General features: G+C 36.8%; 1 protein-coding gene across 7 annotated transcripts in view; it reads left to right on the top strand.

Moving 5' to 3' along the window:
- Positions 1-16,444, top strand: part of TMCC3 (transmembrane and coiled-coil domain family 3) — a 316,968-nt gene that overhangs the window by 288,914 nt on the left and 11,610 nt on the right. For 4 of the 7 annotated variants that reach the window (XM_074271232.1, XM_074271230.1, XM_074271233.1 and 1 more), the window contains exons 2-3: positions 8,726-9,621; positions 14,547-14,682. In XM_074271232.1, the coding sequence (XP_074127333.1) occupies positions 8,726-9,621; positions 14,547-14,682 (1,032 nt within the window). Of the gene's footprint in view, positions 1-7,986; positions 8,089-8,725; positions 9,622-14,546; positions 14,683-16,444 lie in introns of all 7 variants that reach the window. The other 3 variants (XM_074271228.1, XM_074271231.1, XM_074271229.1) reach the window with 1 other exon arrangement.

Here is a 16,444-nt window from a genome sequence, read left to right as displayed (position 1 = left end):
GCAAGGCAGAGAAAGAAAACCTGATTTTAAATCCCAGCTATATATGTACTGACTGTGATCCAAGACCAGTCACTTAAACTGCATCTGCCTCAGTTTCCTCATCCATAAAATGGGGATAAGTACACCTACCTTCCAAGATGGTTGAAAGGATAAGATTCAATATTATTTTTAAATGCTTTGCAAATTTTAAAATACTTTTGTTCAGTTATTATTAAGTCATGCCCCACTTTTCGTGACCCCATTTGGGATTTTTTTGGCAAAGACGCTGGAATAGTTTGCCATTTCCTTCTCCACAAAACACTATATAAATGCTTTTGTTATTGTTGTTAGTCATTTAAGTGAACATTCAACAGCTCATAAAGACTTTTGCCTTATGACACTGGAAGAAGGAGGGGATGGTGTTTGACCGTCTGTCTTCCCTTTGACCTCCTCTTCTTGACATCATTAATTGGGAATTTCCCTGGGGAGATATTTTGTTCATAGAAAAGACTGACCCTATTCAAGTGACCATAGATTCACATGGATAAATCATCATCATCATCATCATTATTATTATTATTATTATATCTGCTTCCAAGAAATGGGAGTTTTAGAGATCATGGTTTCCTTTATTGCTGTCCTTCACACAGTAGGAAGAGGAAATAAATGGTATCAGTATAGAGAAAACAGTGACTCAATTCCTGTACTGTACAAAATGAATCTCTTTACAGGTTCAAAATGTACTACAACAGAGTAGGGCCAAGTCCAAGGAAATCCTCTTTGCCCAAACAAAGTAGAGCTCTCATTGTGCTAAAATGGTACTTGACCAATAGACTTTAAGTGGAGACCCTTTGGGTGAAATGTCTTGGATGCTGCAGTTGAGTCATTTGGAAACATACCACCTGAGAGAACTGGATGTACAGCTCTCCCCTTTTGTGTAATGTAGAAAATGGAATTCCAGTATGTCAGAAGTACTTGATCTTATTAAGCCACTCCAACCTTATCAGCCTATTCATTCTTATGCTCCTTCTGTTGGTACTCCACTCAATGTTTAGAAAATAGAAAAGACAATTCATAGACCTGTGGGAGCTAGAGGGGACCTGAGAGACTGTCGATTCCTCCCCATTTTACAAATGAGAAAAGAACCATTTATTAATTGCTTATTGTGTACCTGGTACATAGCTAAGGGCTTGATGAATATTACTTCATTTAATCCTCATAACCCCTGGAGGTAGATGCTGTTGTTATCACCCCTCCTTTACAGTTGAGGAAACTGAGATAGACAAAGCAGAAGTGATTTGCCAGGATCACAATTAGGGTCATCCTGAGTCCAAACTTGGTGCTTTATCCCTGGCAAAACCTAGCTCAGACCTAGGTCCACTAACTCCAATGCCAGTGTTCTTTCCACCATCCCAGCTGCCTTTCGTTTCTCCTAAGTCATTTTTGTATCAAGCACCAAGAAGTAGCATTCAAAAACTATTTTTGGTATAACTAGGCAGGATGCTGAACTTTATATAAACAAGAGAAAAATCCCAAACATTCTTTTCCAGTGAACCAAAGCTTGTCTTAAAGTGCCATCGTGTTAGGGGTGGGTGCTCATAGGGGACTGGAGTAGGGATGGCATGGAGGAGGTTGGGTGGGGTATTTTTAGGATATCTTTGAAAAGCAGCTTTCCGTGGTTTCCTCGAAACCACTTTATGTTCTTGGGCACCAAAATGTCTGTAGATGGGCCACTTCTGAACTATGAAACACTTTGTACCTTCCTGTTTGTGAAGGAACTGCCTAAGGGGACCTTTTACTTGGCGTGTGCCCAAGAAAATATGTTTTGTTTTGTTTTTGTTTTTACACCCAGGGGCCCTTCACACACCTGTAAAGTGCCCAAGCGTTTTCTTCTCCTCCTCCCTCATCATAAATGCACTTCTAGACCTTTCCAAGGCTACCTTTCCTGTTTTCTTATCTAAATCCTGCCCATGTCAAGTATTCTATCCTTGCCCACTGAGGTAATATAATACGTCTAGAGGGAAAAGGAATAAGAATTTATTAAACCCCTTCTAGGTATCAGGCACTGTGCAAAGGGGAAAGGGAACAAGCATTTATTAAGCACCTTCTAGTGTCAGGCACTGTGCATAGGGGGAAGGGAACAAGCATTTATTAAGCGCCTAGATGTCAAGCACTGTGCTAAATGATTATAAATTGATGTAGCTGACATCAATGATCTCATTCAAATACTTTGAGCATCCCTTTCTAGGTTGGTACCACAAGTAGCATTATTCCTGTTTTCTAGATGAAGAGTGCCTGTGGTCACAAAACCAATAAGAGAGCTAGATTTGAAAACAAACAAATAAATAAATAAAACAAAAAGGGGGGGGCAGCTAGGTGGCACAGTGGATAGAGCATCAGCCTTGAATTCAGGAGGACCCGAGTTCAAATCTGGTCTCAGACACTTAACACATCCTAGCTGTGTGACCCTGGGCAAGTCACTTAACCCCAGTTCCCTTTCTCCCCCGCCCTCCAAAAAAAAATTCAACATTTAAAAAAAATTTTTTTGTCTGTTTTTTGTCTTAACATTGGATAAATTATCTAAAACATAGAGAGAATTAACTCAAATTTATAAGAACATAACCATTCTGCAATTGATAAAAAGGTCAAATGTTAACATATATTTGATTACTTGCCATCTAGGGGAGGGTCAGGGGAAGGAAAAGAGAAAAAATTTTGAACCACAAAGTTTGCAAGGATGAATGTTAAACTATTTAAATATATGCTTTATTTTAAAAAAGATAAATGGTCAAAGGATATGAACAAAAAATTTTCAGATGAAGATAAAACCATTTCTAATCATATGAAAAAATACTCTAAATTGCTATTGATCCGAGAAATGCAAATTAAGACAACTCTGAGGTACCATTTCACACCTGTCAGATTGGCAAAAATGATAGGAAAAGATAATGATAAACAATGGAAGGGATGTCAGAAAACTGGGATGCTAATACAATTTGCCAGTGACTTTGGTTCTCTGGGCCTGTTACCTCATCTGTAAAAAGTAGGGAATTAGAGTCATTGGCATCTGAAGATTCTTCTGTGATCCTATTCTGTACATCCTAAGTGCTTTCTCAGCTTCAGTTTTTTCATCTATAAAATGGAGGTAGAAATAGCAAATGTATAAAAAGGTCTGCTACAATAAAATGATCTAAAAATGAATTCTGCCAAATTATATAAAACAGGTTTGACTCCAAAAAAAAGTATGAGAAAGCAGTTCCCCAATTTCTTTGAAGAGGAGTAAGGTTCATAGATGTGGAATATTGGAGATTTCTGAATTTGCTTGATATACCAATTGGTTTTATTAATATTTTTCCTCTTTATGTTTTCTTCCCCCCCTTCCCTTTAATAGTATTTTTTCCAAATTATATGTAAAGATAGTTTTCAGCATTTGAGTCTAGGTTTTCGTTTTAAAATTCTTTGTTATGAGAGATGGCAGTCTAAGAGTGGGCAATGGCACAGTAGAGATTTGTTTTTGGATTTTCTTGACCCACCCCCACCCCCAATCCACCCAATACTATACTGCCTTTCCAGTGAGAGTAAAGTACCAACTGGAATCAGGCCTGGAGTTCAAATCCCACTTTTGTCCCTCATCTTTCTGATGTTGGATGATACAGTTCATTTCTGAGCCTGTATCTACATCTCTTAAATAAGTAGCTTGCACTCAGTGACGTCAAAAATCCCTTCATATATGTGTGTACATATATATACACGTGTACATTTTCATATATATATATATACACACACATACAACTAATACTAAACTAATTATACTAATACTTATGTACTTAATATCATTATGTTATATAAATATGTTTATACACCCTATATTTATTTCTACATGTATATATACCTACATATTCTATATCTTTATGCACACACACATGCATACATATATTTATATACACATATCCTATGTTATCTCATAGAACCCATAAAGTAGTCCGGAGCTCTGGGGTGAAGGGCTTTCAATAGGAGTCTGTATTTTATTCTGGAAGCCAGATGGAGTTTTTGACAGTATTTAATTGATACAATCAGGACTCCTTTAGGAATATGAATCAAACAGCTGTCTGGAGGAGAGACTGGAGAAAGGAGAGAGGTTTCAGGGAAACCAGCTAAGAAGTTTGAGGTAAGCCAGAGTGATGATGAAGGCCTGAGCTAGGGGGGCCTGCGGAGTGAGTGCAGAGAGAAGACTGAAGGGAGAAGGAATCCAGAGGTTCTGGAGAAATGAGATTGACAGGGTTAGTGCTCTTAATAGCAAGCAATGGACAGTGAGATCTGACCCCCTGGGAGAAACAGATACCTTCTTCCCCTTCCTGTGTCTTGGAGCTAAAATTAACTAAATTATTTCGACTCCCTTTGCTCTGAAATTCAGCAGTTACAGGATGGAGATTCAGGCTTCCAGCAAAAGTTTATTTTAATGGAGAGATGTCTGTAATAGAGTTGTCTTCTGTTTGTTTACATTTCAGTCTTTGGTGAGTAAATACATTGAAATGCCCATCCCTTTCTGGGAAAGAGCCAGGTGGAGGAAAGAGCTCCAGAATGAGCCGTGGCTGGCATCTGAGTAAGGTGTCCCTGGCTCTTGCTGGGGTGACTAAGCAGCATTTCAGGAAGTGTGCGTGCAAACTTGGGATCTTTGTAGAGTGAATGCAGCAGGGCTGATGGGAGGAAGAGATGACTAGGAATGGACTGTTTCTTTATGCATTTGCCGTCTTAGGATGGAAGAGTCAGATGGCATTGGCAGTACATTTTGCACCTGCTGTGTTCAGAGCAGAGAAGGAGAATAATAGAGTGGTTAGAGCGTTGAGGTTAGAATTTGGATGGTTTGGGTTCAAATAAAATATTTAACTGCTTTGTAACTCAGGTCAAATGAATGAATAAATAAATGATGGCCCAGCACTGTGGATATAAATGCAAGAAAGACATTCTTCCCTGAAGACACTTACATTCAATTAGGGGGGAAGTGGTTAACTATAGTTGGGTTTAGGAAGTCACAAGAATGGTGAGGGGGGAGTCTAGGAAAGGATGCTTAACTCTTTTTGGCCCTCTCTTCATCTGTTAAATGCATATGATAATAGCCATTAAAGGTAACTTGATCAGAAAGAACCTCAACTCTTTGAAAGGAGTCTGGAATTCCCAAAATGGGAAGAAGAAGCATTGTACCCATAGTGCCCCTGCAAGGCACAGAGGCAAAAGATGGTATTTCTAGCCCTGAAAACATCAGGTATATCATCCTGATTTAAGCCTAGAAGGATAGATTGGAGCTTGAGTGTGTAAGGTTATGATTGCCTTTTATTCCTATGGCAGCAGAGAGCCAGCCTTCGGTGCTTTTATTGTTGTACTTGAGTCATTTTTCAGTCATGTCTGATTATCTATGACCTCATTTGGGAGTTTCTTAGCAAAGATATTGGAGTAGTTCCCCATTTCTTGCTCTAGCTTATTTTACAGATGAGGAAACTGAGGCAAAGGGGGTTACGTGACTTGACTAGGGTCACACATCTAGTGAGGGCAGATTTGAACTCAGGAAGATGTGCTTTAGGAATATCAATTTGTGGAACAAAAGGTTTGGCAATCATTAATGTTGTAAAATTACCCATGCAAATATCTGGTAAATAAAAACTATTATTTAAAAAAAAAAAAAAGGAATATCAATTTGGCAGATGTGTGAAAGATAGATTGGAGTAGGAGAGAGTGGAAGCAAGGAGATCAATTAAGCTATTGTAGTAATCCAGGAATGGAACTAAGGTGGTGGCCATGGGAAAGGAGAGAAGAGAAAAAGAGAGGCTGTGGAGGAAGAATTGACCAGCCTTGGCTAATGGGGCAGGGAACCTATGACTAGGTTTATACCTAGTGTGCCTTCTTGAAGCTTCAAATCATAAAATCATAAGTCTAATAATTTTGTTTTTATAGATAAAGGAAACTGGCCCCAATCAAAGGCCTAGGTCACATAGTTTATATCAGACAGACTAGATTTGAAGTCAGTCAATAAACATTTATTATGCACCTACTATATGCCAAATACTGTGCTAAATGTTCAGAATATTAATAAAATCAAAGACAGGCCCTGCCCTCAAGAAGCTTATTTTTAAAGGATTTATTCTCTTTATATTATTTATTTTATATCACTATATGTATTCCCTTATTCTTAATAATAAGATCATGATTATCTTGTTTGATTAGATCTGTCTTCTTGCCTTATCCCCACTCCCCAATATTTCAACATTCCCATATAGGTTCCATTTTTCATTCTGGTCATCCTTTGTCTCCTTGCTCTTCTTGCCTTCTACCTAAGTCTTGCCAGCAGAACGATGCTTCATATCTGTGGAAAAATCCATGGTGTGTGGGAAGAGAGATCATTATCCAATTCTCCGTCATCTGAGCTGCCAATATGTCTCTTCAATATGAAACAATATTTTTAAGATGCTTTGAAAATTTTAAGACTGAATATTAAAAGCCAGTGAAGCCCTGAAACTTGAAAAACTGGTGTTCATATTACTTTTTTTCTTTTTTCTTCTATTTATACTAACATTCATTTTTTTTAAAGTGGAGCTCCAAATTCTTTCCCTTCCACCCATTGAGAAAGCAAGCCAATGTGATATCAGTTATACATGTGAAGTCATGCAAAACGCTTATTTCCACATTAACCATGATAATTATGTTAATGTCACATTTAAATGCTAAGTCCATTCACAGACCCCTTGACAAAAGGTAATCCATTGCATTTAAATGTATTATCTCTTCTTAGATTCTTTTTGAAGCTGTGTGTGAGGGTAATTCTTAATTTGCTTTAAGGGATTTTCTATTTCTAAATAAGATCCATCTTATATTTTGTTGTCTTTTTTCTTTGGAGACTTGCTGAAATTCACTGATAGTACCTGGTATGCAGGGCACATCCAGTGACTAAGATGTCTAGGACAAATTCAGGAATGATTGCATGAGGGGGTGCCCTCCAGAGAGCCTCGTCTGTACTCTTCCTAGCACGACTGGCAGCAGGACCACCCTCACTTCTCCGACTACCCAGCCCTTTGAAATAGTTAGGAAGCAGCAGGTAGAGGAAGGTAAACTCGGGAGGAAGAGACATGATCTTAAAGCCAGGTGATAGAAAAAGAGTGACTGAATGTGAGACACAGGGATGATTGGTAGAGAACCATTGCCAGAAAAGAAATATATACTCCACCCTCATGTTGGCACCTAGTAGCAAAGTCCTAATTGCCCCATCATTATTAAAGATTTATAGGTCAATAAAATGTTGGTTTGAGGAGCAAGTATTACATACTGGAAAGATGACCTAAAAAGTCACCCAATCCAATGTCCTCATTTATAGGCAAGGGAATTGAGGTCTAGAAAAGTTGTGTATCTTTGGGCTATTCCAACACTTCTGTCTATTGTTATCTATTTCTGTGGGACTAAATATCACCTTTTGGGGATTCCCTTCAGATTTTAACTCTTTAAGCATTCAGGGAATAAAGTAGGCCACTGCATTTCTGGTGCTTGGATCCATACCTCTGACACGCGATACCTTTTCATGTCTCTCAGCCTCAGTTTCCCCATCTGTAAAGTGAGACCCTAAGATCTAATCCATGTCTGAAGTAAATCACCCACTACAGAAATAGTGTTTACATTCTTGTTGCTCTGGACAGGAAATGCCTGTTGTTTTCTCTTCTTTCAGTTTGTAAGAGTGCCTTTGTATTACTCTATTATCCTAATTAATCTAACTTCGTCCCATTACTTCACCACTTTGTTTACAGAGTCCATTAGAGAAAACAAACTTTCTGGCATTGATGGTCTTGGAAACTTGAATCCAAATGGATTTTTTTTTTCTTTTCTTCTTTCTTCTCTCCACCCTTTAAAGGGACTCTTTAGTTTGACTCATATCAGTGGGTGTCACAGTGGGTAGGGCAGAGATCCAAGTTACCTGGGCACCTGGAAAAGTCCCAGACTAAATGGTGACCTCATTCTCATTTACAGCTTTCTTCTGTCAAGAGCAGTAGCTGTTCCCTGATTAGACAGAGAGACAGTGAATCATTCAATGAACACACCTTGATGAAGGCAGAGTCAGGCTACCTTGAAGTGAGTTCTTAATGGTAGCTAGCAACTCTTATTCTCTTTATTATTGACCATTTAGAATACCACAACTCTGATTTCAAAAATTATGTACTATCTATGATAGAAGCCGGATAAATGTGTCTCCTTGCTTCTGTTTCTCTGCTAAATTTCCTTTAGAAATTTAGTTTGCTAGGGGACAGCTAAATGATGTAATGGATAAAGCACTGGCCCTGAAGTCAGGAGGAGCTGAGTTCAAATCTGGCCTCAGACGCTTAATACTTATAGCTGTGTGACCCTGGACAAGTCACTTAACCCCAATTGCCTGGGGAGGGGGGAGGATTTTTTTTTTAGCTTGCTTTTTTTTTACGATTACAATAAACTTTGCCCCTTGACAAAGAAAAAGAAAGAATATGTACAATTTCTCTGTGGTTTTATAACTTTAAGATGTGGAGGAAGGAAGGAAATAAGAATAATTTGTTTTGTTTTGTTTTTAATTTCATTTTACTTTCATATTAAAATTCTTTATTTATTTTTAAAATATCTTTTGGGATATTTCATAGGGTCTTTATTAATTTAATTACTCCATTAAATTGAATAATATTCATAATATAAAATATGATTTTATTTTAATAATAAATATTCTTTATTTTGATTCTTTCAGGTGGAAAGGCATGACATGAATACTCTGAGCCTTCCCCTCAACATTCGCCGTGGGGGATCTGACACCAATCTCAACTTTGATGTCCCTGATGGCATCTTGGACTTTCACAAGGTCAAGCTCACGGCGGACAGCTTGAGACAAAAGATTCTCAAAGTGACTGAACAGATCAGGATCGAGCAGACGTCCCGCGATGGGAATGTGGCCGAGTACCTCAAGCTTGTGAACAGTGCGGACAAGCAGCAGGCTGGACGCATCAAGCAGGTCTTTGAGAAAAAGAACCAGAAATCGGCCCATTCCATCGCCCAGCTCCAGAAAAAACTGGAGCAGTACCACAGGAAGCTCCGGGAAATTGAACAGAACGGCACCTCTCGCTCCTCAAAGGACAATGCCAGGGACAACCTGAAAGATGGCCATGGTAAATCTCGGCCAGCCGGCCAAGGGATGGAGAGTGGGAAGTCGGGGGTGCCGGGGGTCTCCCTGACACCGCCCGTATTTGTTTTCAACAAGTCCAGGGAGTTTGCCAATCTGATCCGGAACAAATTTGGCAGTGCAGACAACATTGCCCACATGAAGAGCTCCTTGGAAGAGTTCAGGCCCGAGGCCAGCTCTAGAGCCTACGGGGGCAGTGCCACCATTGTGACCAAGCCCAAATACGGTAGTGACGATGAGTGTTCCAGTGGCACATCGGGCTCTGCAGACAGTAACGGCAACCAGTCCTTCGGGACCGGGGGCACGAATACTCTAAGCAGCCAAGGCAAGCTGGCCATGATCTTGGAGGAGCTACGGGAGATTAAGGAGACCCAGACTCAACTGGCAGAGGACATTGAATCTCTAAAGGGGCAGTTCAAAAGAGAATACAGCTTCATTTCTCAGACCTTGCAAGAGGAACGATACAGGTATTGTCCCGGCCTTAGGCACGCTTTGTTCTGGCAGAAGTAGATGGATAGATTGACGAGGCGAGCATACGTGACCACAGAGGGCCTGTTCTTGTTAGAGGATGTCCCGATGGGGATGGTTTCCATGGATATATGGGGATGGCCCTTTTCTGGACGGCCCGTCTCTAAGAATGTCCCTCAGTTTGTGACAGCCACAATATACAAGTGGATATGTGTGTGTGTGTGTGTGTGTGTGTGTGTGTGTGTGTGTGTGTGTACACCTATGTGTGTATTTAATGCTATATGTCTCTAAAAACTGCAAAGTTTACGTTCTAGGTTAGCATAACTGTGTTTTTAAATATGTCTACAATATTTAAATATTTCAAATTTTTATTTAAATTTAAAATTCATTAATTCTAAATTTAATAATAAAATTCATTAAATTTTAAAATAGGTTTTAAATATGTCCAAAATTTTACATTAATTTATATATATGGGGGAGTGTCCACACTTATATAATGCTATGTATTATATAAGCATTATATTATTATATTATATAATGATAAATTATAAGCATATATAAGCATTATATCTAAATATATAATGTAATTATATATTTGTATATACATTTTTATATAATGTATGCCTTATATCTAAATCTGCAAAGCTTAAGGTCCTAGATTAGCATAACTGTTTTTAAATATGTTTAAAATATTTAAAATTTTACTTTTAAAAATATGTTTAAAGCATTTTTAATTTTTTAAATTTAAAATTCATTAAATTTTAACTTAATAAATTTCACTAAATTTTTTAAAATTTAAAATTCATTAAATTTTAATTTAATAAAATTCATTAATTTAAAAATAGGTTTTAATATGTCCCAAATCTTACATTAATATCTCTCTCTCTCTTTATATATATATATATCTCCATAGATAGATCATGTATCTTCAGTGGTACTACAGTGGAAAAAGCACTGACTTTGGCTTTAGATGACATGAGTTAAAATGCTCCTTCTAATATGATTCTCAGTCTTACTTGGACTTACTTTGATGCTTTATGGAATCATGAAGATGATTAGCTCTTATAATATTATGATTCTCACAGCTACAGTTTGCTCTTGTGGTCTAGATGACTTCTAAAGGGTCTTCTAACTTGATGATGCTATAATTTTTCATCTCTTTCCCAAAGTCATTGTCAAATTTTTTTATAATGTTTCCTCATTGATAAAATGGGAGTCATAATGGTACAGATTGTTATGAGGACCAAATAAGGTACTCTATAACTTGACAGATCTTAAATGCTAGCAAAAATGTTTTTAATATTAAATAATGTAACAAAAATAAATTTTTAAAAATAAATTAAATAAAGTAATTTAATTCACCAGGTATTTAGCAGCCACCTATTTTGTGCTAGGCAATGAGATAATCCTAGGGATTTTCCCTTTCCCCTTTAAAAAAAAAAAAAATTCTTTCCTCAAGTTTGTATTCTACTGATGGGGGATAATAGTAAAAATCTTGAGGGGATGGGGAAGTGATTCTTTCACAATGAGGAAACTTCACCAATTGGTACTAGTTGGCAAATGGTCTCCAACAAAGTCTTCATAGTTACCTGGGGGGGGTCACCAATAGATTAAATAACTTATTCAGTGTCCTCAAGTCTTCGTTATTCCATAGCTGACTTTTACCTATTGAGCCACCTCATTCCTTACAAAAATGACATGATAACAATCTTAACAGTTTTGCAAGGCAGGAAGATCTGAGTTGAAATTCTAGTGCTGATCCTTACTAGCCAAATGATCACTTAACCTCTCATTATTCCAGGCAACTTTCTGAGACCATAAATTATCAGTGAATTACTAGTCACTGTTGGCAGATGGAATTTTCATAATGGGAGTTCCCTATACTGGCTAAAACACAGATTCAGATAAAAATCAAAATTAACTATAATAAGAATAGCTGGCTTTATATAGTATCTTAGAATTTGCAAAGCATTTTCCATATGTTGGAGAATATTTCATTATCTATATTATCTATAATTATTTCCATAGACTGTCTCATTTGAGTCTCACATCTGCCTATAAATTGAAAGGCACAAGTATTATTCATATTTTATGGTTGAGGAAACTGAGACTTAGGTTAAAATAACTTATTCAGGTCATGATGGTTAGTTAAACCAAGACTGTCCTAACTCCTTTTTATCATACTTCACTGTGATTAACTACAAGGTGAATCTTCTAACCCCCAAGAATGGGGATTAATTTTAGTTTTAAGAGCTATTTTTGTTCTTTAAAAAAAAAAAATCTGTTATAAACAAATTGTTCATCACATATGTGTCTTTGTGTACTTGAGCATGTATGTTCTCAGACATATATCTGGTTTGGTTTGATTTTCCAGAGCTTCAATCAGTAGATATTTGTTAAGCCCCTATTAAATACTCTACTAAGCACTACAGATACAAAAAGAGGCAAAAGATAGTTCCTCCCCTCAAGAATCTTCCAATCTAAATATGAAAAACTATGATCTAAAGTTTGAAAAATATACTTGATGTTTGGGGCATCATGGCTTCAGTGGATTCCAAGTCTGGCTTTGGAATCAGGAAAACAAATTAAAATTCTCCTTTCTGATATCTGCTTACTGTATGACATCTGGCAAGTTATTTAACTCCTCGTGCCTTCGGGCTATTCTTTTACATTACAGATGAATAGATATAAAGAATTCAGTATTCTAAAGAGAATACAGTATCCTTTTAAAATGCTGATCTGTGGTGAAAAGAGTTACCAACCTGGGAATTTTTCATACCAATGAAATCACAGGCATTGTCTGTCCTCCCCTACCAAAAAAAAAAAAAAAAAATTAGCACCAGAATTTGGGAGACCTTGAAACTTTCCATATATTGGGATGAGCAGTTTGTCTTTTGTAACAATCTGTATTTGTCTTTGGTCCAAATTCCAGTTTATTTCAGATTGGATAGGGATACTATAAAACCTTAGAGTGGTTTCCAGTGATTTGAGACTAAAGTCCAGATTAAATTCAACTGTAATAAACAAAACAGCTGAAATCGACTCAGATTGTAATTTTATATACTTTATCTTTTGTAAGATTCTCAGTAACCCTTTAGAAAGGTTTCTCGTCCCCATTTTGCAAGAGATCAGAGTGGTCCAGGGACTTAGTTTTGAGGTTATTATATTTAGGAATTTGGAGCTTTGTGAATGTGAAATCCTTAACTGTGAAACTCCTTTTTCACAAGTGGCAGAGCAAAGAAAGGGATAGGTATCAAGTCAAGATGGGTGCCAATAGGATGTAGCCTTTTTATTATTCTGAAATATATCCCAAGGCATTCTTCTATTCATACTGAGCCTTGGCAAAATGCATTAGCTGATGAAATCTGTTCTTGTCTTCATTATGGCCACTTGGCATTTGAGCAGAAAGAGCTTCTCCTGATGAGATTTTTAGTGGGATGTGAGGAATCTGGCAGAGACTGGAAATAAGGAAGAAGAAAAAGCCAGTAAGTGAAAAAGTTTTTGGAGTTAAAACAAAGAGACACCAGAACACTCATCTTCTAACCTTCAGAACTTGGGTTCTGTATAATCAAACATGATCTGATGGTAATTAGACTTCTTTTTTGGTAGATAAGTCTCCCTCTCTCCCTCTTTTTCCATTTTATCTTTTCATTTGTTAAAGGAAAAATCTGTCTCCATCAGGAGAGAAGCATGATTAAGGGATTAAAAAAATAACTAGAGTGGAATTTTAAATTATTCATTTAACTTTTTTCACTTAATATTTTTTCCAATTGCATGTAAAGATACTTTTCAGAATTTATTTTTGTAAGATTTTGAGTTCCATATTTTTCTCCCTTCCTCTCTTCCCTCCCCAAGACAATAAGCAATTTGATATAGGTTATATATATACAAAAATATACATATATATGATATAGGTTATACTTATATATGTAGATTATATATCACATGATATATAATAATGTGAAACATATTTCCTCATTAGTCATGTTGTTAAAGAAAATCAGAACAAAAGGGAAAAAAACCACAACCAAGAAAAAAACAAAAACAAAAAATTTTGGAAATTGTATGCTTCAATCTTCATTCAGACTCCATGGTTCTTTCTCTGGATTAGGATAACATTGTCCATTATGAGTCTTTTGGAATTGTCTTGGATCACTTATTGCTGAGAAGAACTAAATCAATCATAGCTGATCATTGCACAGTGTTGCTATAACTATGTACAGAGTTCTCTTGATTTTGCTTACTTCACTCAGCATCAGTTTATATAAGTCTTTCCAGGTTACTTACTCATCATTTCTTATAGTATTCCATTACATCCATACACCACAGCTTGTTCAGCAGTTCTCCAGTTGATTGGCATCCCCTCGATTTCCAATTCTTTGCCATCACAAAGAGATGTAATGGGGGTCCTTTTCCCTTTTTTAATGATCTCTTTGGGTATTGCTAAATTAAAGAGGCATGCACAGTTTTACAGCCTTTCAAGCACAATTCCAAATTATTTTCCAGAATGGTTGGACCAGTTCACAACTACACCAACAGTGCATTAATGTTTCCGTTTTCCTGCATCTCCAACATTATCATTTTTCTTTTCTGTCATATTGATCAATCTAAATAAGTATGAAATGGTACCTCAGAATATGACTATAGATAGCTTTAATATCTCCCTCTGAAAACTGCCTATTCATATCCTTTGATCATTTATCAATTGGAGAATGACTTGTATTCTTATAAATTTGACACGATTCATTATATATTTGTGAAATGACACCTTTATTAGAAACGCTGGCTATAAAAATGGTTTCCAACTTTCTGCTTTCCTCAGGTGGAATTTTTTAAAGACCACTATTTGGCTTCATAATTATATACTACATGGAGACATTTCCAAAAAAGGTGTATTGACACTTGATTTCTCTATTTTGAAAAGGTATGAGAGGCTAGAAGATCAGCTTCATGACTTGACGGATCTTCACCAGCATGAGACCACCAACCTGAAGCAAGAACTTGCCAGCATAGAAGAGAAGGTGGCTTACCAGGCTTATGAAAGGTCTCAAGATGTTCAGGTACAACCCTTAATGATCTATTTTTTTAAATTAGTCTGATGCTTTTTGTTTTATCATCATAGTTAATTCTGGATAATTGCCTTTTCCCCTCCTCACATTGAAAACCTTCCTAGCAAAACATTTGAGCAAAACTAATAGACTGCCTGTATGTCAGAGGATGCAACATTCTGCATCCACTGTCACCGCCCCCCTCCCTAATTTTTCTACAGAGAGGAAGGAAGGAAGGATGGTTCACTCCAGCCTTTGATCTACTGACTTAGAAATTCTTCCTTAATTCAGATAGAGGCACAAGCTTTAATTTACCTGGAGAAAGTGAATTCTTTTTCACTTTTTCTTTTTCTTTTACAACCCTAAGGAGTATGGTTATGGGACCACAATTTCCAAAACTCTACCTTCAATGAACACATATTTCCTCTCTCCCTTTCCAAACAGGAAGTGGAGATTCATTCTTTCTTAGAATGCTCTGATCAGGTAAACAAATGTCTATTAAACATATTCTGTGTATACAGGGTTCTGTTAGCGGAGATGCAAAACAAAGGATCACTGACTTAAGAATTATTTATTATGTCCCTACTATATTCTCAGCCCTCTTCTAGGCATTGAAAAAACAAAAATGAACTAGTCCCTGCCTTCAAGGAATTTCCATTCATTCAGGGAAGATAAAGTATTTTGAGGGAATATAAATTTGAGGAAAGAGATGACATAATTCCTGCCCTGAAGAAGCTTATTCTCTAGTTGGGGAAAAGAGACTGTGCATAGTTAGAATACTTATCAAATGATGTTAAATGTAATATCTCCTTGAGAGCAAAGATTATTTCATTTTAGGATTTTTTTTCTTTATATCTCCAGTACCAAATACAACATGGTATATAGTATGCTTGTCCTTATGGTTATTTGTCAAATTGTGGTATAGAACAAGAAATACAATTCAAAAGAGGGTATTTCTTTTCTTTTTTCTTTTTTTTTTTGCTGAGGCAGTTGGGGTTGAGTGACTTGCCCAGGGTCACACAGCTAGGAAGTGTTAAGTGTATCACCTAGTTGCCCTAAGGGTATATCTTGAAAGTTCTTGGGAGTTCAGAAAAAGTAACATGAGCTAGAGATGGAGAATATAGGACATGAGCTTGATCTAAAAGAATGGATAACATTTAGATTGGTAGTAGGAAGAGCAAGTCTTGATATAGACTGTAAGACTTTTAGGCAAGGGCTAGCATCCTTTTTGTTTTTATAACCCTAATACCTAGAACAGGAGAAAATTTATAAATATTGGACTTGCTGGACTAGACTGAAGAGGAGTTAATCAACATGTAATCTTTTCACAGAATCAAAACCCTCTGAGGACAGGTGCTGTTTTGTAGTTTTTAAAAACATATTTATATCTCACACATAATAGGCAGTTAATAAATACTTGTTGGGTTGGACCGAGTAGGATTAATTGCTATATTTAAACTAATCTTTCCATCAGAATGTAAGCTTTCTGAGGGCAGCCACTAGTTAGTGTTTAAAATTGTTTAAATTTTTGGTGTTAAAATTGTCAAAAAGAATCAGACTAGCCTGGGAATGTGGAAAGCAGTATATTTTTTATTATGGGTGTGTTTTAGCTTTCACAGGTTAAGGATTAAGACATATGGGGTGGGAGAATGGGGGCAAGAGAAACAAGGGAAGCATATAAGTAGGGCGGTAGCTGACATTATCAGAAGAGGATAGGGTACAGTGAGGAAACAATACACCTGGGCTGTGCCTACTCTATAGTGAAGACTCTGTG

The sequence above is a fragment of the Sminthopsis crassicaudata genome, chromosome 5, assembly GCF_048593235.1.
Source record: "Sminthopsis crassicaudata isolate SCR6 chromosome 5, ASM4859323v1, whole genome shotgun sequence".
Classification (NCBI taxonomy): domain Eukaryota; kingdom Metazoa; phylum Chordata; class Mammalia; order Dasyuromorphia; family Dasyuridae; genus Sminthopsis; species Sminthopsis crassicaudata.
This window is presented reverse-complemented; position numbering and strand designations above follow the sequence as displayed.